General features: G+C 40.7%; 1 protein-coding gene across 1 annotated transcript in view; it reads right to left on the bottom strand.

Moving 5' to 3' along the window:
- The window catches only part of LOC144797845 (solute carrier family 12 member 2-like), a 157,528-nt gene that overhangs the window by 70,227 nt on the left and 60,487 nt on the right, over positions 1-26,814 (bottom strand). The window contains 8 exon segments of the mRNA XM_078668653.1: positions 1,852-1,958; positions 4,064-4,204; positions 6,325-6,436; positions 8,346-8,445; positions 10,305-10,460; positions 11,121-11,222; positions 24,437-24,560; positions 25,951-26,058. Of these exon segments, the coding sequence (XP_078524779.1) occupies positions 1,852-1,958; positions 4,064-4,204; positions 6,325-6,436; positions 8,346-8,445; positions 10,305-10,460; positions 11,121-11,222; positions 24,437-24,560; positions 25,951-26,058 (950 nt within the window).

The following is a 26,814-nucleotide window of genomic DNA, read 5'->3' as shown; positions in this document are numbered from 1 at the left end:
GGAAGGCGCAGCTTGTAGGACCTGACACCGGTAGTGACCCTGCCATATGGCCAGAAATGTACAAAAATCAAGATAGGATGTTTAGTTAAGCTAGGAACAAACTTGTATTAGAGTTTTGTTAAGGTCAGGCTCTCAAACTTGTTGATAACGATTGTATAACTGAATGTCCTGCTGATTTTTGTATTTCATTGTTGATTATGCAATTAAAACCCTTTTTTAATTTCATACTTTAATAAATACGGCTGGGCGACTAGCGCCCGCCTTCCAAAAAGTAAACACGTCTCGTGTCCACGTTCCTTGGTGTTGGGTGCCGGATTGGGGGGGAGGCGGCAGCTAGTCGCTGACCATGTGAAAAGGGGGGGCCCTCGGCCCCCCCGCACGCATGGCGGCGCGGCGACCGCCTCACCCCCTCTCCCCTCGGGTCCTTCGACGGTGGGGGCGTGCCCTGGGGGCGCGGCCCACCGCCGATTGGCCGGCGCCCCTCCTGACCCGGAATCAATGGACTGGTTCCGGGTCGGGGGGGGCGGGCGTTAGGAGGGGCCATCCGGCCCCTCGGGAATAAGAGGTAGGGAGCGCCCAGGAGACCCCCTTGTCCCTGGACGCTCCCTCGCTGAACGTTGTGCCCCGCGTTCGGGGCTTCTTTGTTTCCCACCCACCATCCCTTGGTACAAAGTTTAAGCAGCGTTATGTCCGGTCTAATGGTAAGTCTCGTAGGTATAGACCACGGGAGAGAGTAGGTTTTGTTGTATTTCGTGATCTGTTGTCAGGACTTTTTTCCCTTTGTAGAAAAGTGATGTATGAAGTGAACTATATTTGAAGATATGTGTCTTTAGGCCTTTTTTCCCTTTGTAGATATACGTAGATATTGTGATTAGGAGCAACATGTGTGAACCGAATTGTAATTTTATGCCATGTGTCATTAGGCCTTTTTTCCCCTTTAGCTATGCGTGGATACTGTTATTTATTAGCCAGTGTAGTTGTCCTTTAGACTTTTTTCCATAGGTCGTCGTATTTATTAGGTATGGGGCATGCGGTAAGGTCATTATCGGTGAGCACATATTTGAGGTCTGAGGGGGCGGGCATCATCCTATGGAGGTTCCCGCCCAGGGGGAGGGGCCTGCGGGCCACTCCCAGTACTCCAGGGGCAAGGTAATATGCAAAGGAGCGCGGGTAGGAGTAGTTCACGCTTTCCTTAGGCTGGTAGCCACCCCGCGCGCGTGGACTCATGACGCCACCGGCGCAGAGTAAGGGCCCTCCTTTAGTGGGTAAATGGAGTTTGGGGCGTAGACCGGGCAATTCCCGGGGTAACACTGCGCATGCGCACTTCTAAGGGGGAAGGCGCAGCTTGTAGGACCTGACACCGGTAGTGACCCTGCCATATGGCCAGAAATGTACAAAAATCAAGATAGGATGTTTAGTTAAGCTAGGAACAAACTTGTATTAGAGTTTTGTTAAGGTCAGGCTCTCAAACTTGTTGATAACGATTGTATAACTGAATGTCCTGCTGATTTTTGTATTTCATTGTTGATTATGCAATTAAAACCCTTTTTTAATTTCATACTTTAATAAATACGGCCGGGCGACTAGCGCCCGCCTTCCAAAAAGTAAACACGTCTCGTGTCCACGTTCCTTGGTGTTGGGTGCCGGATTGGGGGGGAGGCGGCAGCTAGTCGCTGACCATGTCCGCTGTGCACCAGAAATATGCTACTCACAATGTAGGTAGGAATGTAGACAATCTTTATAACACACTTAACACAAATTGGTGAACTCTGAATTTTAGCATGTTCAGCGACACCCAACCTATGGAAAGAACGTTTTTTGCAGTGAGGTTTTTAACCTCTCCATACTCACTGTATGATGTTGATGTAGTCATCCAGAGACTTCACATCACAGCTTTTCCAGGTGCTTTTGTACCCAAGAACTAGCGTGTTGGGTTTCATCCTTCCAAGGCCGGCAGCCTAAGGACACAATAATATGTACACAGTAATCACTACTCACAATAGCCTTTATTGGTGGTTATTACTACTCCAGGTTCAATTCACCAACCAGTACAAGACACACAGACTCTGAATAGTAAAATTCCAACATAGGTTCACCAAAAATACAATTTATGAACTATTACATTCCTCTAATTTATAACAAAGAAATCAGTGTTGCTATATCTCATGGCTGCTATAATTTTGTGGTATAGGGCTGTGTGGGATGTACATATTTCAATGATGAAAAATCTGGAATCATATTTTGAAACAATTAGGACTATGAGAGTGCAGTAGCTTTGAGGAAATAAAAGAAGGTCTACTGATGTTCTTGCCCACCTGAGGCGGCAGTTATACCAGTGAACATTGGTGAACTACATTGACCATAATGCACTCAGAGAGCCCAGCATGAACATACACCTGAAAGTTATTGGATCCTAAATTTGTGTTTAGTACTGCTTGCAACGCATCATCCTGACTATCTTGAAATTCATGGATCTTAAATTCTGCATCACTGCGCTTTGGAGGAGAACTGTCCTCTCCACGGTACCACCAGAAAGGTCATTCGCACTGCACTTTATTTAAAAAATAAAATAATTTGAAATGTAAGGGCCTCTGGTTTTTTTAGGAGCCATCCACCAATGCTATTTGATGTTGGCGTTGGTGATGCTTGGGCTTGATTCCTCCTCAGCCCTCTTTCTTCCACCAACGTACCCTTCATGGTGCTCTATCACATTGTTACAAGTTCATTTCCATCCCTGCTTTCTCCATTTTATTCTGCTTTCATATCTTTCTGTCCTCTTTCATTGATCCCTCTATATCCTCCTTTCAATTGCTCTAGCTTAAAGTCCGACATTGAAAATAAGTTCAGGTCCCAAAAATGCGTGCAGTGCCCACCACCTGCTACCACCGGCACACCGCCAGGTGTTTGCACCACCTGCACAGGACCTGCTCTCCCCAAGATCACAACTTTCATTCTTATTGTCTTTGATGTGAAAAAAATCTCCTTTTTAGACGGCACGATGTATACCACCAGGGTACACACATTTGTCAAGAGTTAGCTATATAGGGCTCAGAGTTAGTGTTTGTAACAGAAGCAGGTGTGACTGGGGCAAAAACACAGGCCTTTGCTGAGTGAAGGTCTTTAACCGCAAGCAAACAATGATCGTCAGCAGGAATTTACTATGTTATGTTATGCAGCACTTGTAGCGTGCATGGATACTCAGGAGTGTCCTGGCGCGGAAGCCAACTTGAAGGAGACAAGAGGGGAGCGCAAAAGAGGCTATATGTTAATTAAAAAGCAAGGTTTTTAACTCCTTTTTAAACAGCCTATGGTCTTTGGTGATTTGCAGTTCGTAGGGGAGGGCGTGCCAGGCTTTGGCCACCCTAAAAGAAAGGATGCTACCCCCTTTTCTGGCAAGGCGAAAGCGTGGGTTAACTGCGAGGCACTGAGCTGTTGATCGCAGATGTCTTTTGGGCACATTGAAGTCAAAGCGTCTCCTGAGATAGTGGGGCCTGGATTTGTTTAAGGCATTCTCAATGCACGACATTAAGATGGAGAATGACATGTAGACAATGAACATGTCTGAAAATTCATCTACAGATATGACAGGCGCTTGTACATATCACACGCCCAAAGATCTTAATAGTAAATAGAAAATAACATTCCCCATAACTCCACCCATTTGGGCAGCTTTCCTGTGAGTGGCAAAGCGAGGGGACATATTTCCTTGAACTTACTTCATCTAAATTCAAGTTCTCAACCTTCTTGAAAATCTAAAGCAAGATGTATATAATGAAACACATTAATTTACTCAAAGCATTCATAATAATTTATAGAAAATGTCTGAACAAGCAATAATCAGGACGTTGTCAACTCCTACAGAACATTGTAATTTCCACTTCTTCACCAAATGTTTAGGGAAATGTATGTTCTATCCATACCAATGCGACATACCATTCCTACTCTAGTCAATTATTGGTGGATATCATTGGCCCTGCAAATCAATGCTAATATTGAAACAATAATGTCCGTGTGTGTGTGTATTTAGTCACGTCATGTTGCTCTTAAGCATTAAGATCATCACCTGAAGCAGGTACAATACCCCCTGTCGGAATTCCTCGGCACACACAGGGGAGTAGAAAGCCTTCTTCTTCCTCTGTATCAGCCACCTTTGGTATTTAGCTTGGTTTATCGCCATTTCCTTCAAGGATTGTCTTTGGAATCCCTAGAAAAAAAAGAGCAGAGTGATCTCCAATACATGGCTTTAGCTAAACACAGCACTCCATTCCTTCAATAAAACATGGAGTGTGTGTTACTCAGATATCAGCAGGATGCATTCAAGTCTCTTACAATACTTGACTCACCATGAAATCACAAATCAATGCCATCTCCTCTGCCTGCTTCCTCACTCTACGCATGCTAGGTAAGATCTTCAAGTGGCTACTCCTAAAAACGAAATGCGCCGTGACACAAGCCCTCATCATCAACTGACTGGACTATGGCAATGCCCTCTACGTATGAATTGCCGCACACCTCCTACAGAGACTTCAGACCATACAGAACGCTGCAGCCAGACTCATCTACAGCCTTCCCCGATGATCCCACATCACACCCCACCGCTGGCAACTCCACTGGCTCTCCGTACAGAAGAGATGCCAATTTAAGCTGCTGACCCACGCACACAAAGTTCTCATACGCAACCAAGGACCTGCCTACATTAACTACCACCTGAACTTCCACCAACCGTCATGAAGCTTATACTACGCCTCCCTTTCACTTGCCCATACTCCCCGAGTCTACCGAAGCAGAAGTGAAGGACGCTCCTTCTCACATCACAGCAAAGACCTGGAACAGCCTCTCCACGCACCTCCGGCACATGACCTCAGGTCCGAAATTCCAAATGGCCCTCAGCATTTAGGTGTTCGAATAAGCCTCTGGCAAGTGCCTGAATACCCTATCACGTGATTAGCCGCGCTTAATAAATCCTGATTAATTGATTGACTACCTACTAATTACTTTCACATGTTGATAGTCGACACTAACCTCTGCAAACATGTTGATAGATATATGTGAGTCACGTCAACCTGCATCCTCACTGTAGTCTACTTCTGTCAAATCTTTTATATTTCTAGTTTACTATTGTTGCTGGTCTTCATCAAATGAGTAAATCACTTATACACACACTCCAGAAGACATGCCGGTCTTGCGCTATCCCAGGCTGTATGTACATACACGCATGCACACTTCTGCATTCAGGACAGAGGGATGTCAAGAATCATATCAGAAGAGATTACTGAAAGTTCATGGTGCAGAGTGTTTGGGAGCGCTATACTCCTATTTCCTTTATGTGAATTATGTGTTTACACAAACATCTTTAATACCAGAAAACATGGTGACACACACATTATTAAAACCTCAGTAATTTAATTGCATTGTACATAAAAATATCAGTGTTGGGGCCTTTCAAGCAATCTCCATATCTAGAATCTCCATATCTAGATTGGAAACATAAAGTGCTAAGAAGTGCATCCTTAATATGCCCATATGGGAATTGCCCAGGAGCATTTAAATATCAACCTGAAACCAATATACCTTTTTAGAAAAATAAAACCATAGACAAGTAGCAACTGATTGCCCATAACACAAATGCCAGCACGAGGATTCAGTGGAAGCTGCATGTACCTCACCAACTGGAATCTCCACCATGCAGTATGCTTGCCATCAATGTAAAGCCTAGGGTTTAGCTTAAAGCAAAATTACGCATAATTGTAAAGTATAATGGCTCAAAAAGTAGTGGTCATGCAATTTTTTCAAAATGTGTCCTATCAACGAGAATATTTTTTGTGAGTTAATTTCTAGCACCATTACTCCATTTTACCAGGTTGTGGGTATTCCACCTCTATGAATTACACGCATAAGGAAGTTACTTTATCCCTGTTTTTTGTGGATTTACAAGCCACCATAAATCAGATACTATGTGCCTGATTTTGATCTTGGGGGATGAGTTACTCAGTCACAACAGTGACAGATATCCTGTCCATTGAAATATAAAGTCTTTTGGATAAAATGGGATTTATATTTCGGCAGATGGGATATATGTCACCGTTGTGATTGAATAACCCTTCCGCCAAGATCTAAATCAGGCCCCAAGTGTCTATTTATCACTATTTTTTTTTTTAAGTACTAAAAACAAAGACAAGATGATAAGGTAGATAATGCATCATGTTGGTGTGAATTACAAAAGGAGATCACACATTTGGCAATTCAGAAGAATGGTGTATACAGCATCAACTTGCATGCTCAATAGATGAATTGTTTCAACAATGAAAAGAAATGACTCCTTACAGTGTGAATGTGTCCACAGATCATAAGGCCAACATTTTTTGTAAACGAGTGAACCAAATCCACTAAGGCAGGTCGTATCACTGGAGCTCCTGTCAGAACAAGGCACTGAGGTCTGAGACAAGAACAACAAAAACAAATCAAACTTTTAACAGCAGCATTGAGGAAGTACAAACAGATTCTCTAGCAATGAAACTACACACAAGGTCTGCAGTGCTTAATGTTTTTTAAGTTATAAGTGCCAGGGCGCTCGTTAGGAGGCCACCCCAGCTTGCACCACACATTGCCCCCGCCAGCGCCGGAAATGGCAGCACAAACACAACTACTGTCACACTCCTACGAGTGTGACAATTCAGACTGTTCGAGGTCCCCACAGCTCTAAGAATGGCTTGGAAGTAGGTATTAGTATATTGAATTAATAAACAACTGTTGATCTGCTTATCTTTAATGACACAAACAGCGCCACCATGTGGCAGCTGTCATAAGCAACGGTGTTGGTACTTAAGTGCCGGTGCCGAGCACCAGTAACCACTAGCTCAAATTAAGCACTGAGGGTCTATGATGAATCTAAATTCGAAAAATAAGCAAGCACAGGTCCTTATAGGATTGTAGGTATGCAAGTATTGGTCATGCTTCATATGTAATAACTATGAATCTTTAAGGGTAACACCAGCAGGACTAGTATTGAGAGCAGCTCTTCATTGACCTTCAATGGCTGCCTTTTAAGCAGCGTGTCCTCTGCTGACCTCTGCCTATAGTCCACCGAGACAGATTCTTTCCTTATTGTCCGGCCAGATCCTTGTGTATGGCGTCAGCAGCCCTGGTGGTGGTGCTTCGAGTTAAGCTTAAGTAGAAGAGGGGGAGGGGGGGTTAAGGCATTTTTGTTTCTAGCTGCTAAGTCCTGCCAGCTTCGTCCTTCAGAGAAGATGAAAACTTGGCTAATTTCCTCCTCTTACTAGGGGTTTCTCATTTCTGAGCTGGATTCTGGGTCAATCTACTAGACTTAGCGCCAGGGTACTTGTTGAGCAGCCTTGCGCTTTATAAAAAAAAATGTATTCATTCATGGAATAAATATACTCAGATTCAACTACTTTGGCAGAATATCCACTCAGTGCCTTTGTAAAATCTTCCTCTACTGTGCAAGCCCCTAAGTAAAGATAGGAACTGAGTATTTACAATATGCCACATCATGTGGAAAGATTCGTAAACATACAAGGTGTTTTTCAAATTGGGACCAGCTACTGGCTAAGAATGTTCAGAGTTTGTTTGAAAATTATTATACCATTCTCCATTTTCTGATTAATGTATTAAATGATTGCTAACAACATTTTTGAATTATACCTCTGTGGCTTCCTATCTAAAGGCCGTACTATTTATTTGTTCAAATTAAGAATCCTGGAAACCAGTGACCGGTGTTACATAGTAAACATCACTTACTCCAGGACTACTAATAATGAGTCCATAACCATATCCTTCTACAGTATTAACCATACTTAGGTTGGTGTTGACACAAGGTGTAGCAATATTTAGAGCATGGATAATGGGTCTTTTGTTACCCTGAACTCGGACAAAGAGTTACATTTGTATTTTATACAGTAATAATTGGATGCTATTCAAACTCTAGGAAATCCAAGAGCAAACATTTGAAGTGGCTGTGAAAGTTACAGAAAATATTTGCAAGGGTAGATAACGTTGTAAAGTTGTACACATTGTATTACGGAAATGCATCAGTACAAGTTCAGGCAGCAAGCAAAGCAAACTAAAGTGAGAACAAAATTCAAGACCTTTAGCAAAGTATTAGGTACTAGAAACAGCAATACACTTAAGTATAACCCCTTTTATTTTAAAGTAAGAGTGACTTTTTAGACAGAATTTATCAAACTAGGCACCATTATTCACAGTGCTAATGATCTGCAGCTCTTGTCATATCATCCTAAGAAGTTGTCTCCTAAACTGTGATGTCCTATAGACATCTTTCCTAAAGCATATTATCATATCAATAGTAAGAAGTGGTGCACAGATACCTGAAATTTTTGACATGGTCCTCTACTCCATAGAGCCGGATGGAGTGCTGAAGAGCATGGAGATAAGTAAGTGCTTGGGTTGAGGACCCCCAGTTAACATCTAAAAGTAAAGAGCACATCCAACTTATCACAGTATAAAAGGACTGAGACAACAAGACTAGAAAGGCAAGCTGATAACTCAGAACGCATATATCTAACTTGCAATTGTAACCAACATATAATAGTTAATGTATGACAGGTGCATTTATAAATTTGTATTACTTTTCTGTTAAGTAAAGCCGTCTGTAGTCAACTCAGAATATGCATTTCTAGCTATATAAGTAGTAAAAGGAACTCTTTAATATGTCAAGGTGTGCAGTCCCTTCCGAACTTAAAAACAAAGGAGCTGATAGTCCCGAATAAACAGAATTTGGTTGGGTAAGGAAGTTCTTGGCTGAGTACAGACATTGATTAGGTAAAATACTTTTATACAAATCAACTTTGCTAATAATAAATAGGCTTACTTCTACGAACGAGTTTACCAACATTTACAAAATGCTAATAAAACACAGTGCTGGCTGGTGCAAACTGTAACATATTTCGATATTAACTACAAAGTCTATTTGGGTACTTATAGAATGCATATAGGTTTCCAGTTGTAAGCTCAACAGTGGAAGGTTTCCAAAAATAATCCTGGACAACATTTATAAAGTCCCAACTAAGTGCAAAGGCATTATTGTTGATGCTGTAAAACTGTACGCATAAATACCTTTCCATTAAGGCAGTTGAACTTTTATTTTGCATTTTTCCCCAACAAAAAATATTTTTCACCATAGAAAAATCCCTTGGTTTCACCTGGAGAGCCCTCCGGCATATTTCCACCCTTGAAAGTGATTCACTCCTGCCCTTGTCAGGGGGTAAATCTCTGACCATTTGCAGAATGGGTATGGTCTGAGAAAAACCCAAACATCCACATTTGTGGGTAGTTCCAGATCTTCTGGGGTTTCCACACACTTGAACACCCAGTCTAATATTAAAATTTATTTGAATAAAATTGAGCATGAGTAAATCTCCCTACAGGAGCAAATTAAATTTTTGTAAACATCAAAAGCTAATATGCACAACAGGTCTATCTTTTAGCACCCGTAAGTTTAACTTGGCTTAGCAAAGGGGGCCCAAAGTCTGAAACACTTGGACTGACAACTTGTTAGTCAAACACAAACATCTGCCAACAAAATTTTGACATGATCTGAAACCTTCTTCTCTTTACGTCAATTGAAAGAAGAGAGCTGCATTGGAAGTACAGAAATCAGACCCTTTATAAAAATGTTTTTAAAAGATTGAAGAGGATTCCATACTTAAATATTTTTCTCACTGTTGATACTTTTACAACTGAGAAGCAGCTTTAAATGTGTTTGTACTAATCATGCACTATGTCAATATGTAACATTAAATCTGTAGAATACAATAGAAGGGAACAGCTAGGGTGGCATATCCTATCCCTACGCATTTAGTATTTAGATTAAATAAGATGATTAGTATATAAATGTTTAATTGCAAGTCAGTCTCAAAGTATTACACCAACCCCTGCTTTTCAATTCTTTGACACTTCTTAGTCAATTGCCATGGGAGTTTCCGTCAAGCAGGAACCATAGTCGGTGATTAGAGAACAGCCTCTGCTCACAATATACATTGCATTGTTAATTGCATAGTTATAAGTGTGTGTGTAACACTACTTTAAAGAAACATATTCAATCCTACTAAGGGAAACTGCATTATGGAAGTCTATGGCCATGGCATTTCTGCAAAATCATAGTATCTGTGAGCTGGATTGACTTACTCATGGGTTAACCTTGACCTTTCTAAGTTCTTCCCTGGCTTACTAAATAACTCAAAACTTTAAATCTAACTGTGTTGCACAGCAATGATATAATATTTGATCATTATCTGAATGAATTATTGTATACCTCATGAACTTACCTGGTTTCTTGTATGTGACGTAGATATATAGACTCAAAACAATAACACAAGTAAGCAAAGCAGCTTGCCAGTTGATCAGAAACATCACTCCGCAGCAGACTACAGCACCAAACAGCGATACCCAGAGGTTGTAGTATTTAAAGGCAGGTCTCCAACCTACATACAGTAATGGTGGTGCAAAATGTCATATTATACTGTACTGTACTGTACAGGTGCAAAATGGCATTCAATTCACAGAAAGCTAACCCAAAAGCATAATAAAATGTATAGGCCACTAACTAAAACCAATTAAATCACAGTGATACTACTTGAAAAAGGGAAATAGGCAGCAGTGACTACGGTAAAAGAATCAGAAGTTAGACAAACAATTCCCACGAAGCATACCTCCCGGTCAAGTATTAGATCTTCTGGAAAAGTATTCAGAAAATTAAATACTCCATTCTCTAATAGTATACGACCTGCCTACAAACAACACCAATCAAACTGAAGGAATAATGTTTATAACAAATTTACAAAGTAGAAAAGTACATAGGGTGTTCTGAAATAACTGCAAATCATATAAATTGCATGCATAACTACCAAAAAGAAGGAATAAAGAGAAACATTTGGCAAAACACATTTTAGGTGCTCAGATATATGATACGACATTTGTAGATATGTCATTTTGTATGCAGAATATGACAACTTTTCTTTTTGACTTTTTCAAAAGCCCAGAATATGTTGCCATCAAAGTTTTCTCATTATTTCTTCCCGGCAATGTGTTCTGATCATTATATAGAACTATATTTTGTTTTAAGAAGTAGGGATCAGCCTTACCTGGGGACTTGGCCAAGGATGCATGGAAGCAGGAGAAGTTAATGAGGGCATAAGATGCCAGGAAGAAATTGGAAATTATTGGTGCAATGGTGTTCAACTCCGCTGTAACAACAAAGCACAGAACATCAACACACACATTAAGTTCAATCATATTGGTATTCTCATTGACTTTTTCTAAAGGTGACAAGCCACCACTTACAGTTAAGACAGCAGAGCAAATGTCTACAAATATACATTTTAATTATTATTTTATTTACCTTAATACATACAATCATGCTAAGATTGGTTATTTGCCTTAGTGACGTATTTCTAAATGAGCACATGATTCTCCTTTTGTCGAAGAGTCCTGAGGCTAGATATGAAATTTAAAAGATTTCATAGAAACCGACCAAGTCCAATTCTATAAAACAACATGACTTTGGGACCCAAAAAGTAGAACAAGCACATACAATGCATTTGCCATATGTCATTTTCATTGATTTGTATTGCATTGATTATATAAATTTAAATCCCTTTGCATTTGTAAGTTGTTCCTCTCTTTTCTGAGAAAGCATGCTTTCTACCTATCATTAACAATAGTTATTTAACTAAATAAAGGTAAAACTTTTTAAATATCTTGCACTATAATTCTTTGATCTCTTGCTTAGGCTTCCCGAATAAAGTGTTGACATAGATGTAATCAAGGTTTAAAGAAGCAATTTAGAATTTAGGACTGTAATCTAGATTTAAAATCCCTTTGAGGTTCCATTGTTTAGAAATAATAGGGCAGAGTCCGCACCTGTACCTCTTATTATTTGTCTTGCCTCAATACATTGTAAACCTATTCATACATGAATTGATTTTTTTAAATTTAAAAAAATCATATTTTTGAGGTGTTGAGAGTTGTTGTACACTTGTTGGTAATACACTTTAAACAGCTGCATCTTATATGATTTAGGCAAATATTTTAAGAAAATCAACTGGAGTCTATAAAATGGCTTCAATCTTTTGGACATTTAACCATGTAAAGTTCTTTACTGAGGTGATCACTGTTCTTACCTTGTTCTTTAAATATTTATTTGTTTTACTGTAACAACAGAGTATATCAACAGCGACAAAGGGCTTGACTTGGATCTTGGTGGATGGCTTACTCCGTCACAACTGTGACAGATATCCTGTCCGCCAAAGTATAAATCCCTTAGGCTATAATGAGATTTCCATCATCGTTGTGACAGAGTAACCCACTCGCGGAGATCTAAATCAGGGCCTTAGTTTTGCCACACCATACTTCTCAAGGTTCTTAATTTTCCTGTTGGCTATTCATGTTCTTTACACATTCTTGAATAAAGTGTAGGTTTGTGTTAGGATGAAGACCTGACTGTTCAAATCCACATTTCTTCCCTTGGGATAGTAGACTTGTTTAGTTCCATGGTTAAGCATTCATTTATATGCATTAATTGAGATATAGCCTCCTTCAGTTTATGTACTACAATAGACATTTCTTTATTTGTAGCCATTTTTGAAAGTCAATGCAATTAATGTCACTACTTTGTTGCTGTCTAGTCTAGTGTTTATAAACAATCCAATGATATATTGTAGTGTAGTTCCTATTATCCCAATAGGCTCTGCGCATTGGAATAATACCTTCAATAGTATAGGCCTAGACCAGACATTAACTAGGTCTACTACTGTCGATATTAGACTTAAAGTTTTGGGTTTGCCAGCTAGCTCAGAGTTCACTAGAAACTTTCTCGAATGTTCAGGAAGGAATTAACTTCCCTGATTAGACAAGAAGGGATTTAGTTTCTGACAACCATAGAACATGACAACTTTGCGCTCCCCTAATCAAGAGTGTATCTCGAGAGTCGTGTGAACAAAAGGCAATTTATTTTACTCAGTCAGTACGTGCATTCTTAGTCTCATCAGATTGTAGAGAAAAGGAAGAGACGGGCGTGTTCAATAAAAGATGTTATTTATTGATCAGTCTCTTTTCTCGTACAAGAGAAATGGATCGATATTATTGCAATACTTATCGTTAAGTAAAGTGCATACATTAAAAGCAGAAGTATAAAATAATACTGTAAAAACATTGATATGGTTTCTAAGCCATATGAAGGTTTAAAATGAATAAAATATATTACATACACATATACATTTGACTAAACGTACTCAACTGGTGTTTCTAGATACGCCTACCCCGTGTACCTGACCTGAGCCTAATACGTGGGCGGGAATAGAAAGTTACAGTTTAAGTTAAGTTTGTTTTTGCCAAGTGACTGACTAAAGAATTCTCTGTGAGGGGTTATTCAGTTCTGTACCTGGAAGTTAGGATGAATGAGGGATGGTATCTCTCTCTCTGCTCTCGATATTCCAGGCTGCCTGCGAGGGCTACCCGGAAACGCCGGTGCTGGATTTCTCGGCAGAAGAAAGCAGCGCGTCTCGTTCTCAGCGCGTCAGGAAGGCGGGGCTGTGCCAGCGGGGTCTGCTCTGCTCGGGGCTTCGGCAAGTATGGCTGCTCCGTCTCGTCACCACCGCGTGTGTTTGCATAGGGCAATATCGGTAATATTTATACCTTTAAGGTGCCGAGATTGACGTAAGGATGGACATAGATACGTCAATAAGGATGTCATACGACCAGGTCGTTAGCACATTCTTTTGCTGAAGTTCTTGGTGAAATCAAAACAATGGCCGCAGGGGTTTTTCCCAGGTTGTCATAGGTTTGATTTGTTATGAGAACTCCGTATGCCTTATCAGGGGCTGGAGGAATATCGCTTGTCTAATTAGATCGCAAGCGTTATGACCTAATCAGATAACACGTTCCTGTGCCGTAGTGTGGTTTCGTCAGATAACGGTATCTGCATCATGGGGGTTTGCTGCCTCATGGGCTGACTGCTAGTTAACTTGTTGGTTAGTTAACCAGAATAGGGTCAGGAATAGGGGGATCGATTCAGAACCTATAGGAATACATCACACCCACTCCACGCTAACTATGGTCATATTTACTAATCTATGCATAGTAAAACATAGTACAATATATTTATAGAGTATTGTGTATACCTTACCACACCAAAATACATATATGCATTTTGAAATTTTCAAATATACGGAAGAAATGCAGTCATATGTATAGTATGCACTCAAGCTGTAGAATAATGCTAAAGTAATAACGCATTTGTATACATTAATGCTATTTGGTATATGAGATTTACACATGAAATGGCTCTTAATACAGAAAAAAGTTCGAGACCACTTCATCACAGAATATAATACAATGAACATACCAGCGGGCAGCTAATGTCTATAAGCTATCTAAAAATAGAAATCTTAGTTCTCTAGGAATAGTCTCTTACTTTAAGCAGAAGATAAGTGACCCGAAAAATTGTAAAAAATAATTTGGGGCTGCTGAAAAAATTGCTGTCCGTGAACTGGAGGGAAAGCTGTTCATGTGACTTTGTTATTAAAGTTGAAGGCCAAATTCAGGGAACGCCGTGTACGAGTTTGTTCAAAAGTCCCTATTTCTGTTCTGGTGAGAACATCATGTAATTTAGGCTTTCGAAAAAGTTGTCAACAGCTTCCTGGGAGAGTTCCATTAACTCGGAAATAGGTGTAACCATGCATTCATGTGCATGATTGTCTCCATTGACATTCTGATTTGGATTGCTGACAGAAGGTAGTACCTGATCGATGCTGCTTTCATCTTGTACTTCACTACCCCTTAATCGTAGTGGTGAAGCTTCCACGAATGCCGTCATCAGGATTGGTAGCCTTTGAGGGCAGCACAAAGCATGAGCCTTGATCGGACTCAACAATGTTTCTGCATCCATTGGCGCATCCGATTGTAGCGTCAGACAGGTGTCTAACACGCATTCTTCTCCGCATAGCAGGCACCTTAATACAGGTAAAACACATCGTTGCCACATAGGTCGAAAGGATAGAAACCAAGTCATGTTCAGGTCTCTAAGCCGGGATAGTCCCAGGATTCTTGATATCCGGTCCCGGTATCCAATGGCTAGGATTGTTTCTTCCCTTGTCGCAGGTGTTTTGTCTGTGACATGGTTTGCCATAACGAAAAATAAGGACTAGGAATAGGATTCCTGCAATCAGTCCTAAAATGAGGGGGAGTCCGCCAAAAATCGAATGGACGAAGTCTGGAAAAATACCCAGTATGGCTTTGAATGGTGTTAATGCCATCGAAAATACTGTCTTAAATACTTGTGAGACCCCACTGGTATCAGAAATATTTAAGATTTCATTCAGGATTTCTGCGAAATGTATGGGGGAATTAGTTGATAACAATGAATGTATCTCTGCAGTCGTCCTTGCGACTTGTAGATCATATGTATCTTTTGATGACGTGAGCCTGGTCGGCGTCTGAAGAAGCACTGTTTTCATTCTGCTTAAAGTATCTATTCGAATAGAAGTAATTTTCAAGTTGGGCCATGCCCTTGCCTCCCTGTCTGGAAAGGAGCTGGGGAACAATGAGTGTCCACAGCACTTGACCTTCGCAGTCGTAGTTACGAGATAAGGAGTCCCGGGCATAAGACTACAACATCTGTGATCTACAATTAGAATGTAACTCCCATTATAGAGTCTTTGAAAGAATGGTTCTATCTCTGTTGCAGGTGCGCCTTGCTGGTGACATGAAAGGTTATTTGAGTTCCCTTCACGGGCTCCGTGCAAACTAATTCCGTTACACAGAAGTGTACCGCTTAGTGACATTGCACAATTATTGCCACTAAGAAACACTTTCTGTCCTTTATTACTGACACATGCATGTGAATAGGGCAGGTCCCATGTTGTTTTAATGTACCCCTTTCCCAATTTCTCGTACATGCCAGCCTGTATATATATTTTTTTTAGCAGTATTGAAACCTGAAGGTTGAAATTGGAATATTTATTATCCCATGTATTATCCATTCACTGACAGGTCGTTCTGACATTGTCACTGGTAATCTCTCAAGTTTCTCAATGCTCAGGATTGTATAATCAGCTCCCTTTTGGGCCATACTGATTTGTCTATCAGTAAGGTTAAAGATATAGAATAGTGACGTTGTGTTGATTAAACGCCAAGGCACATAGCCTGAACGCAGATTTTGTAACGTCCAGCCAAGCTGTACAATAGAACGCAATTGGGACTGACCGTGTTGTAATAACAGTAAGTCTTGCGATAATATGTCGATTGCTGAAGACACAATGCTGTCCAAAGAAAAAATTCTGGAGGACAGAGTCATTAACCCATTGTCCACTACAGAAAGTGATTTTTCCAAATTAATACGGTCAATTTCCCGTATTCTCTCTGCTGTTTCAATTTGAGTAACCTTCCAGGCCTCATTGTATGCTGCATATACAGAGGCTGCTATGAAACGCTTTTGACGCTGTTTGCGTGGTCCCATAGTGAAATCACGCAAGTCAGCACCTTCAGTAAGTAAAGTTAGGTGTTGCTTAATTTCTGCCAGTGTGGAAGTTTGTAGCCATTGAAGGCATAATTTGCCCACACTGTAGGTGGTTATTATCCCTGGGTGATGTCTTTGAGGATATCTAGGGTCTGGCCTGGTCATTTTGAACCCCTGTGTTTTGTTCAGGAATCTGTCTTGACAGTTATTAGTATCTGTGGGCCAGATCAACCACTGTTTCCAATCTGGATGTGTTCTGTTTTGGTTTAATACATAATTTACGTCTATCTCTTCTTCTGTAGAACTATTGGTGTTCATTGTTGGTTTTGGAATAGACGGTTTATTTAAGTCTTTGATTCTGGCTAGGCCAAGACAGGTGGTTTGTTGAACAGTGTCATTTAAAAATATAATTTGTTCTGGGATCATGCAGGCTCTAAACAAAGATTCTATACCCTGTACTTGCCATTCTTTTGTACCCCAAACACTTTTCAATTCAACATTTTTGTCCCAATACTCAAAACCAAAAGTATTCATTTGTTCAAAGAATGAGTCTGAATATATCAATTTCGTGTTGGTTATCATGGTCTTCATCCCTGTCTTATTTGACAATTTGAAATAAAATCTTTCAGCATTACTTATGTTAAAACCTGAAAAATATGAATATTTGTCGTAAACGGTTCTTGAGCTTCCTTTTGGAGGGGTTGCACAATGTTCCCATTGATTATAATTTAAAACATTTCTAGGTTGTGCAGATCTATGTAGAAAATGATTACCATAGTGGTTATAACAGTACATACTATCATAATTTGTAGAACCCTGCAAATAATCATGTTTGGTAAATTTAGCTTTATCTTTAAAGGTATTTGATGATGGCTGTGTCTTTGATTCACTGAAGCCTTCAGAGGAATCATCGAAGTTTATGAAGTAGCCGGATGCAGTTCTGTCAATTGTTCCAATTGGTTCAGGATCACTGTTTCTTGCATTTGCACTTGGTACTTCATTATAGATTGGTGTGTCTCTGCTAAATGTTTTTATTTGGGTTTTCAGAGGTCTAAGTTCCATTGCATTGTTGCATAGTCCTTGTTGTTCTTTTGTAGGCGTTTCGAATGTAATAAGCCTCTTAGTTAGGACCTCTGTACTGGTAGCAAACCTTGGTGTTCTGCTACTTATTGGGAGTCCACTTGGCCTACTATTTGTTATCGGCCACATGATTGTGGTTTTACCAGGTCGATGGATACAACTCGGTTCTCCTTTTTACCAGCAAGCGGCGGTAGTACAACTGATCTTGTCCCGTTGACAGACAAGACAGGAACTGCTTTTCTGTAAGAAGGCCCAAATTCCTTCTTTACCGCGATCTTTTCTCTGACCAGATCCCCGACTTTTGGAATCCAGACAGGTCTTGCTGGGACAGGTGGTGGTTCTTCAGTGGTTGTTGGCTGTTGTTTCAACTTTATGTTGCTCAGGTCTTTTCTTGTTTTGTTTAAGTCCTGCAAAATAGCCAAACGGTCTTTGATATCAAAGCTTTTTTCTTTCACCACTGAAGTCTGACTATCAAGGTCAGAGATCAACATCCTAGTTCCAAATAATAATTCGTACGGACTGAATCCCTTCAGAGAATTTCTTGGCAAGTTATTTAGACTACGTTGGACACTTATTAGATGTTTGACCCACCCAGCTCCCGAACCTAATACCTTTCCATTATAGATTGCTTTATGCCTTGGTTTTTTCTTTACACCATCCCGTATCCCTCAGGAAGGAAGTGAGAAGATTCCCGCTGTGCTATGCTCATTTGGCCATGTGTCCCCTCAGGCTGGAGGGCTAGAGTGAAAACAATGGTCAAACGTAGCATGCTCTTAGCGTATATGCCATTTAGACTCGCAAATCTTTGTATAACAGTCCAGACGTCAGCCGAGTGCTGGTGGTCTACATCATAAGTGGAAACTAGCCTGTATATGTTAATCGCAAGCCTTGCTTTTTACTCTTGATTTTTTCTGGAGTAAAACGACGAGGTATTAAGCTGTTTCTCTCCCCACTGCGATCTCTGTTGCAGTTTGGGCAGTTTTTTACAAACATGGTGTGATGCAGGCTCATGCCTGGCCACCAGTACCGTGATTGTAATTCTTCCAGAGAATCTTTTAGTTTGAGGTGTCCGAGACCCTCACCCATATGTGCGTCTGCGATTAACAAGTTTTTCCTGTCCATGTTTGGAATCACTCTATCCCCCACTCCAGGGATTCGAGCAAAAGGGACGGAGTTTGCATCGATTATGTATGTATAATTGAGTGGATAGTTGATCGGTAGCGCTGAGCAGTCGCCTTTTAATGACGTTTTCACCGCCAGCACTGTTTCACCGTCAATGTATTTTAATGTACGCTTTTTTCGAACTACGGGAGCCGATTTAGTTGCTACCGCTGTGGCTGTGTCAGCCAATGAATTCCCTGCAACGTGAACGCCATCACGCTGATGACTCAGTGAGTGTGTCACGTGAGTCTTTGGTAGTTCTTTTTGTAAAAGAGCTATTTGTTCCCAGAGCAGTTTCTGCTTTATTGTTGCATCTGTGTCATCTTTGTAACCGTTTTGAATCCATGTCTGCAAATCGTTGTTATATGATTTGACGCAGTAATATGAATCTGACACTATAAGTGTCGGGAATTCGCGATCCGCATTATCTAGCGCCATTTTCAATGCTAATATTTCAGTTTGTTGTTCTGAATTAGTTTCTACTGAGTGTGGTTTTGTTAATAGAGGTCTTAGTTTACCTCCGCGCCACACTTCTTTTGTAATCCCACATGTGGGGTTGTATGCTTGTTCTCCCCAAACGGGGGGTTGAGCATGTCCGTCTGTATAAATTACACAGGCGTAATGCCGTAAAGGCAGAATATCGATTGGCAGAGGGAATGTTCTTTCATATTCTAGATTTTTTAATTCCTCTAGTTCTGGATCAAAGTAGTAGTATACTTTGTCCGTTGTGATTGAATTCACCCATTGTATCCATTCCGGATTCAATGTTGTTGTTGGTAAATTACATGGTGTTGTTAATGCCTCAAAGGCTGATTCAGCTGTTCTGACTGTGATGTGTCTACCGTCCGCTTGATCTTTTTCTCTAGCTATTGCGGTTTGAACTGCATGAACAATTTTTTCTTTAATGCTGAATTTCTGTTCAGCTTCTGTGTACAAGTGTGATTTGAATGCAATTGGTACCTTTTCTCCCTCATTAGAGGTCAGGTATGTGAATCCGCATCTCCCTGGGATGACTCGGATCACAAGATTGCGTGTGTTATCACGTGTTTCTAATTTTGTTTTAATTAGCATGTCTGTTTGTAAGGATCTCAATATTTCTGTGTGTATTTGAGTCCAATTAGATCTTTTAAAATCTGGTTTTATTAGATCATAAAGGGGTTTGACCCTTTCTGCGTAATTTGCAATATATGTTCTTCCGAAATTTAGGAAGCCTAGAATCGACTGTAGGTTTTTTAGTGTTCTAGGTGCTTGGAGTACGGCACATTTTTCTAGAAAATTGTCAGCCAGGCTTTTGCCTTCACTTGATAATTCATATCCTAAGAACAGGACTGTCAGATGGGCAATTCTGGATTTTTTAAAGTTGAATTTGTAACCCTCTGCTGCGAACCCAAGTATTATGGTGTTCACTCTCTTCAAGTGAGTCTCCAAGTCATCATCTGTTAAGTATATGTCGTCGACATATGATAATGCTTCGTCGTCATATATTTGTAGTAATTCTGTTACTCTCGCTGAGAATACTCCCGGGCTGTTCTTGTACCCCTGGGCTAACCGACAGAATTGTTTTTGAGTGCCATTTATTGAGAACGCAGACAAATATCTGCTCTCTGGTGCTATGTTTTGACAAAAGAATCCATTAGAGATGTCTAAGGTTGTTTTGTATTTTTTGCGCACTATGTTATTCATTAGTGCAGCACTATGTGAGTTTTGCACTGCAAAAGTTTTGCAACATGAGTTAAGGTGTCGGTAATCCAAAACTAGACGGTATGAATTGTCTGGTTTGGAGACCGGAAACAAAGGGTTGTTCATTTGTGAGGTGCAAGTTTCAATCACCCCCTGGTATTCTAGCTGATCTAGAATTTCTTTTACCTGTTTTTTTGCTTCTTGCTTAATTGGGTACTGCCTTTGTGCAGTAGGTTGTGATTTTAACTGGATTTTGTGAGGAGGAGAGTCCTCATCCCATCCTACGTGATTTTTATATAAAGCAGGAGCTAGAGCTACTGCCCACTTTCTAGCAAGTGTGTATTTTTTATGAATTGGGATGTGGTTTGAGAAGGCAGGCATAATTACTTCTTCGCCATGAGGGCACTCCCTGACAAATTCTGGTGGCCAGTCTTTTTCAGCTAGAAGGATGTCATAGCCCTTGGAGAGATTATCCCAAAATAGTCCCCTTATTTTTCTAGTCTTATCTCCCTCTATACGTAATGTTATTTCGTATATTTTGTGAGGTTTGCTAACTCTGGTGTCTGCAGTTTCCACTTGAAGATATTCATTCGTGTCCACTGTCTCCAGATGATTCATAAGGACTTTGCGAGCTATGCTCACTTCTGCTGCGCTGTCTAGCATTGTCTGAGCCCATTCTCCGTTTTTCAGTTGTGTCCTCAGTATTCTCGGCATTGTTAACTACCTTGATACTGGCTACCTTCTTTTTTGGAAATTGTAATTTCTTTTTTAGCTGAGCAGGTTCCTTGTCTTTGGACTTGGCGTGCTCTTCTCTTTGTTCTGATCGTCCTCTTCTTTCCGATTTCTGCGAGGAAGTCTGAAAAGATTGAGAGGGACGTGTATCAATGTCTTGATATCTATCAGGCTTTTTTATATTATCCCTATTTCTAAGGTTATATCTTTTCCCAGAGGGGTCACTCTGGGGTGACCTGTGTCTTTGGTTCGGAGATTTTTCTCTTTGCCTTGGAGACCTGCCTCTGGACTGGAATTTCTTTTCTTTAGGATTGGATTGTTTGTTTCCATCCCAGCTCTTTTTCTGTGATGTTGAATTATTATTAAAAAATATTTTTTCAGGACTTTCAATCAGTTGTGGCTTTACTGGTATTCCACCTAAACTATCTCTACCTAGTTCCTCATAGGATTTTTCTATGATTCTGGCAATTTCAGCTGGTTGGTCTGCTATATCTGTCTCCTTTAACCTCTGGCGAATCGCCACGTTTGCTGCATCTCCCTTTATGTTGGCTAATAATATAGCTGAGACCTGCTTGAAGTCTTTTAGTAATTTCATACCAAGAGTTAAAGCGGGTTCTGGACCATATTCGTCTTGAATTTGTTTTAGCACATCTGGTATTACCGAAATGGATGGAACACCGTACGTTTTTGTGTAAATGGAAGCAAAGACTGTACCCCAAGTGTCACAGTCCTCAATGTGTGGTGCGATTCCCATTGGAAGACAGATAGTCAGAATCCTGTGTTTTTCTAACGGGGTGGTGTCAAGAAACACCGCCTCAATTTGGGTTATTTTCTGTGCCAACCAGAATGGTATTTGTTCCCGTTTAGCTGGTACTTTACCTAGGCAGGACTGTATGTTCTGTGGTGTAATTTTATTTGTGTTCCCCTGGTGAGGGGTCAGATGTGGAATTTTAATTGCTGGCTGAATTGTAGAAGTCCGCATCACATACTGGACTAATTGTCTATGTATTTTTATTAATTGTTTTAGCTGTGTTAAAAGGTTTGCTGCAGACATCCCGTCGATGTCTGGATGTGGTGTGTATCCGGCTAGGACCGGCCACGTTGCTCCTGGTCTACCTAAGGGACCGAGCCTGGTGATGTGATTATTATGTTTTAGGGCGCCATCAAATAAGAGCAGGTGCTCTTGAAATTTGAGTGGTACTTCCACCTCCTCGAAAGGAGTGTACGTTTCAGGAGGTTCCTCTATTTTGTAATAGTGGAAGTACTTTGTTACAGCATTTGCTGCAGGAAAATTTATCCATGAATAGTATACCTCTGTCTGCCGATATTCGTGTGCCTCAATTACGAATATGACTGTACCACCTCTAGGTGTCAGTCCATTTTCTATAAGTTTTAAGGTTATAGATTTCCTTTTAATGACCGGGATGAGTATTATATCCGGGTCTGCGTCTTGCAGTGCAGTATCAGCTGCTGCGAGTTCAGTTGCTAATCTAACTGCCTCTCTTTCATCATCACTGTCTACCATTTTACCGACAGGATGGTTACTTTGTTTGTTTGCAGATCAGGTTTCTTATGGAAACAAAGATTAGATGCACAATATTTTGGAACGGTTTATCCTTCAACGTTGACTAAACCAAGTACCATACATAGGAGTTTCCTCCTGCGATGTTTGGCGGATATTACCTTTATTACCCACTCCAGACGTCTTTGGAGTATTATGGGAAAAAGGGGTCTGAGTGAGAAAGCACGACTGAGTTACTTTAAATGTCTTACGTTAGTTTTATCGCCCTTTCCAAACGCGTTGGGCGCCATGTAGTGTAGTTCCTATTATCCCAATAGGCTCTGCGCATTGGAATAATACCTTCAATAGTATAGGCCTAGACCAGACGTTAACTAGGTCTACTACTGTCGATATTAGACTTAAAGTTTTGGGTTTGCCAGCTAGCTCAGAGTTCACTAGAAACTTTCTCGAATGTTCAGGAAGGAATTAACTTCCCTGATTAGACAAGAAGGGATTTAGTTTCTGACAACCATAGAACATGACAACTTTGCTCTCCCCTAATCAAGAGTGTATCTCGAGAGTCGTGTGAACAAAAGGCAATTTATTTTACTCAGTCAGTACGTGCATTCTTAGTCTCATCAGATTGTAGAGAAAAGGAAGAGACGGGCGTGTTCAATAAAAGATGTTATTTATTGATCAGTCTCTTTTCTCGTACAAGAGAAATGGATCGATATTATTGCAATACTTATCGTTAAGTAAAGTGCATACATTAAAAGCAGAAGTATAAAATAATACTGTAAAAACATTGATATGGTTTCTAAGCCATATGAAGGTTTAAAATGAATAAAATATATTACATACACATATACATTTGACTAAACGTACTCAACTGGTGTTTCTAGATACGCCTACCCCGTGTACCTGACCTGAGCCTAATACGTGGGCGGGAATAGAAAGTTACAGTTTAAGTTAAGTTTGTTTTTGCCAAGTGACTGACTAAAGAATTCTCTGTGAGGGGTTATTCAGTTCTGTACCTGGAAGTTAGGATGAATGAGGGATGGTATCTCTCTCTCTGCTCTCGATATTCCAGGCTGCCTGCGAGGGCTACCCGGAAACGCCGGTGCTGGATTTCTCGGCAGGAGAAAGCAGCGCGTCTCGTTCTCAGCGCGTCAGGAAGGCGGGGCTGTGCCAGCGGGGTCTGCTCTGCTCGGGGCTTCGGCAAGTATGGCTGCTCCGTCTCGTCACCACCGCGTGTGTTTGCATAGGGCAATATCGGTAATATTTATACCTTTAAGGTGCCGAGATTGACGTAAGGATGGACATAGATACGTCAATAAGGATGTCATACGACCAGGTCGTTAGCACATTATTTTGCTGAAGTTCTTGGTGAAATCAAAACAATGGCCGCAGGGGTTTTTCCCAGGTTGTCATAGGTTTGATTTGTTATGAGAACTCCGTATGCCTTATCAGGGGCTGGAGGAATATCGCTTGTCTAATTAGATCGCAAGCGTTATGACCTAATCAGATAACACGTTCCTGTGCCGTAGTGTGGTTTCGTCAGATAACGGTATCTGCATCATGGGGGTTTGCTGCCTCATGGGCTGACTGCTAGTTAACTTGTTGGTTAGTTAACCAGAATAGGGTCAGGAATAGGGGGATCGATTCAGAACCTATAGGAATACATCACAATATTATGGGCATACATACAGCAAAAGGAAAAATTAACTATAAAGTTCATGATTCTTACCTTATATGTCTCATCAACAAGGAATGCTGTGTTTGAGGCTTACCTATTAGAATAAACCCTAGTGCTATAAAGAAGGTCAAGATATAGCCTCGGAGGGGCTCGTTATTTTTCCCATGACCAACAGCAAAGAATTCTAGACCATTGTAAATGTTATCCTTGCATAGAGCCTAGAGGAAAGAGACAGGTATTTTAACTAATATATCCCAAACATTCCATTACCCTTGTGATTTAACTCTTCCATGCATACAGCACAGTAAAATCAAAAAGAGCTGTTTCGTGACTGATCTTCTTCACTCAAATTCCATGTAATTTAACACCGAAACTAGTTAACATAAATTATTTCCATAAGTGTAAGTTTCTTAGTCAAAGAAATTACCACTGCCATGTTCGATCAAAGCATCTGTGTATGTGTATGCACACATGCACATTTGTGTACACGTGTCAATGGAAATGTGTGTGCTTAGGAAAGAAAAGCTGGAGAAAGAGAGATGGAGAGATCAAGACATCCTGAGGGACAGAAATGATGAATGTGATGTGATGAGAGTGATGGAAAGTAGGAGAGTAATTGAGAGAGAGACACAGAGATCAAACGAGAAAGTTAGCGAAGAACAACAAGCAAAAGACAAGCAATGGAGAAAATGCAAAGGAAGAGAGATATGTAGAGAAAGCAAAAGAGAGAAAATGAGGAAAGAAATGTTGAGAAGAATGAAAAAGTGAGACAAGAGAAGGAGAGCAGGAGAGCAAAGGATGGGTATAGAAGAGAAGGAACAGGTAAGTATAACACAAAAGCATAGCATAAGAGACTTCAGGCCCAATTCCGATCTCGGTCGGAAGGGCTCTAAATCAGATTTGGTTTTACCTAAACTGATCCTGAGACCTTGTTCCCGTCTGATTTATTTCCAATTCCAAATGACCAAGTACGATGCCTAGAAACCGTTAGCGCTGACTGAATCCTTTCCTGAAGGTATACAGAGAGGATAGAGCCCTCCGGAGCCGAATTGTACAGCTCTATGGATTAGGTTTTCCAAGCGAGCAAGTACGATCAACGATTCAGACAGCCTTTACGACTCCTTTTGCCCGCATCGAAAAGGCTGCTGGAATCGGTATTTGAGGGCCTGTAGCAGGCCTCCCTTCACCCAGGGCCCCCCTTTCAGACCATGCACAGTGTGGCAGGCACCAAGGGGTGCGCGCCACAGGGTGCACGATGACCCTCAACCACCCCTTTTGTCGGTACACAGTCTCCCATTGAAGTCAATGGGAGTCCAACCGAATCGTATCCGAATGCATTCAAATGCATCGTACTTGTTCGGTCGGACTCCCCTGACATGAGTCGTACGGAAAGCATTCCGAACACGAGTCGTTTGGTTTGCTTTCCGAACGAGATCAGAATCGGGCTGTAAGAAGTGGCATGTGGATATAATGGAGTTAAAAAAATGATGTACATAAAGACATAAATATTTTCATTTGGAAGTGATCAGATGTACATTTTGAAATATAGAACAGTGAGGGTTACTCCACCATGCAAACGCTGTGCTGGTAGTCAGCCATCACTCTTACCTGGAAGACTTTTGGGGCACTGATTAGCGATGCCAGGGCAGAAGAAAGTGTAGCTGAGAAAATGCCAGCTGTGATGAGGGGACCAAATCCAGAAAACATAGCCATCACCTGGTGAGCGAAAAGGTTTATCAAAACAAGCTGTCTTTCCAAGCACATCTCATACTGTGTAAAACTCATAATGTTTGAGGTATTCTTTAATTCGCTCCTAATTGCAGGCTTATATTTTTTTAAAACTGTTCCATACATTCTACTGGAACACTGGAATGTTGGATAATAGCTCCATTGACGACAATTGAGTGGCTAAGGGCAACAATGGCTGGTATAGTCCTCCTGCACCAAAATGGTTAATGTTTTTCTTTTCAATTTAGAACAATCTATCCTCAGAGAGTCGGATGTTCTAATGGCCTTACAACACTTGTTATAATCCCTCATATGTGGCTCGGGTCTAAAACTCAGGAATAGAGCCTTACATAACCGGTATAATCCTCTCATAGACCAAGTACAGCATAATCTGTAGAAGTACTAACTCGTCTAGTGTCATTGCTAAAGTATCAGTAGAATCCTACAGCTCAAATTAAAATGTTTCCTGCATGTGTGTTAAGCTGTTGAAATGGGTTAACAGGCAGACCCCAAAACTATAAATATCTTGGGCATCACCTTAAAGATAAAAGCTAAATTTGAAATTGGTACAGATGATTTTCTGTATGTAAAACAAAAGGAGTTATATGAAAATATTTTTGTAAGAGATTTTTTAGGACTTCAGAGGCAGATTGCGCTTCATTCTTGGTTTGCACAAGTAAACACTGACGTTGGTAGATTGGAATCATTTCATTGTGCTGCATTGAGAGATGTGTTAGTGATGTT

This window comes from Lissotriton helveticus, chromosome 12, assembly GCF_964261635.1.
Source record: "Lissotriton helveticus chromosome 12, aLisHel1.1, whole genome shotgun sequence".
NCBI lineage: Eukaryota > Metazoa > Chordata > Amphibia > Caudata > Salamandridae > Lissotriton > Lissotriton helveticus.
This window is presented reverse-complemented; position numbering and strand designations above follow the sequence as displayed.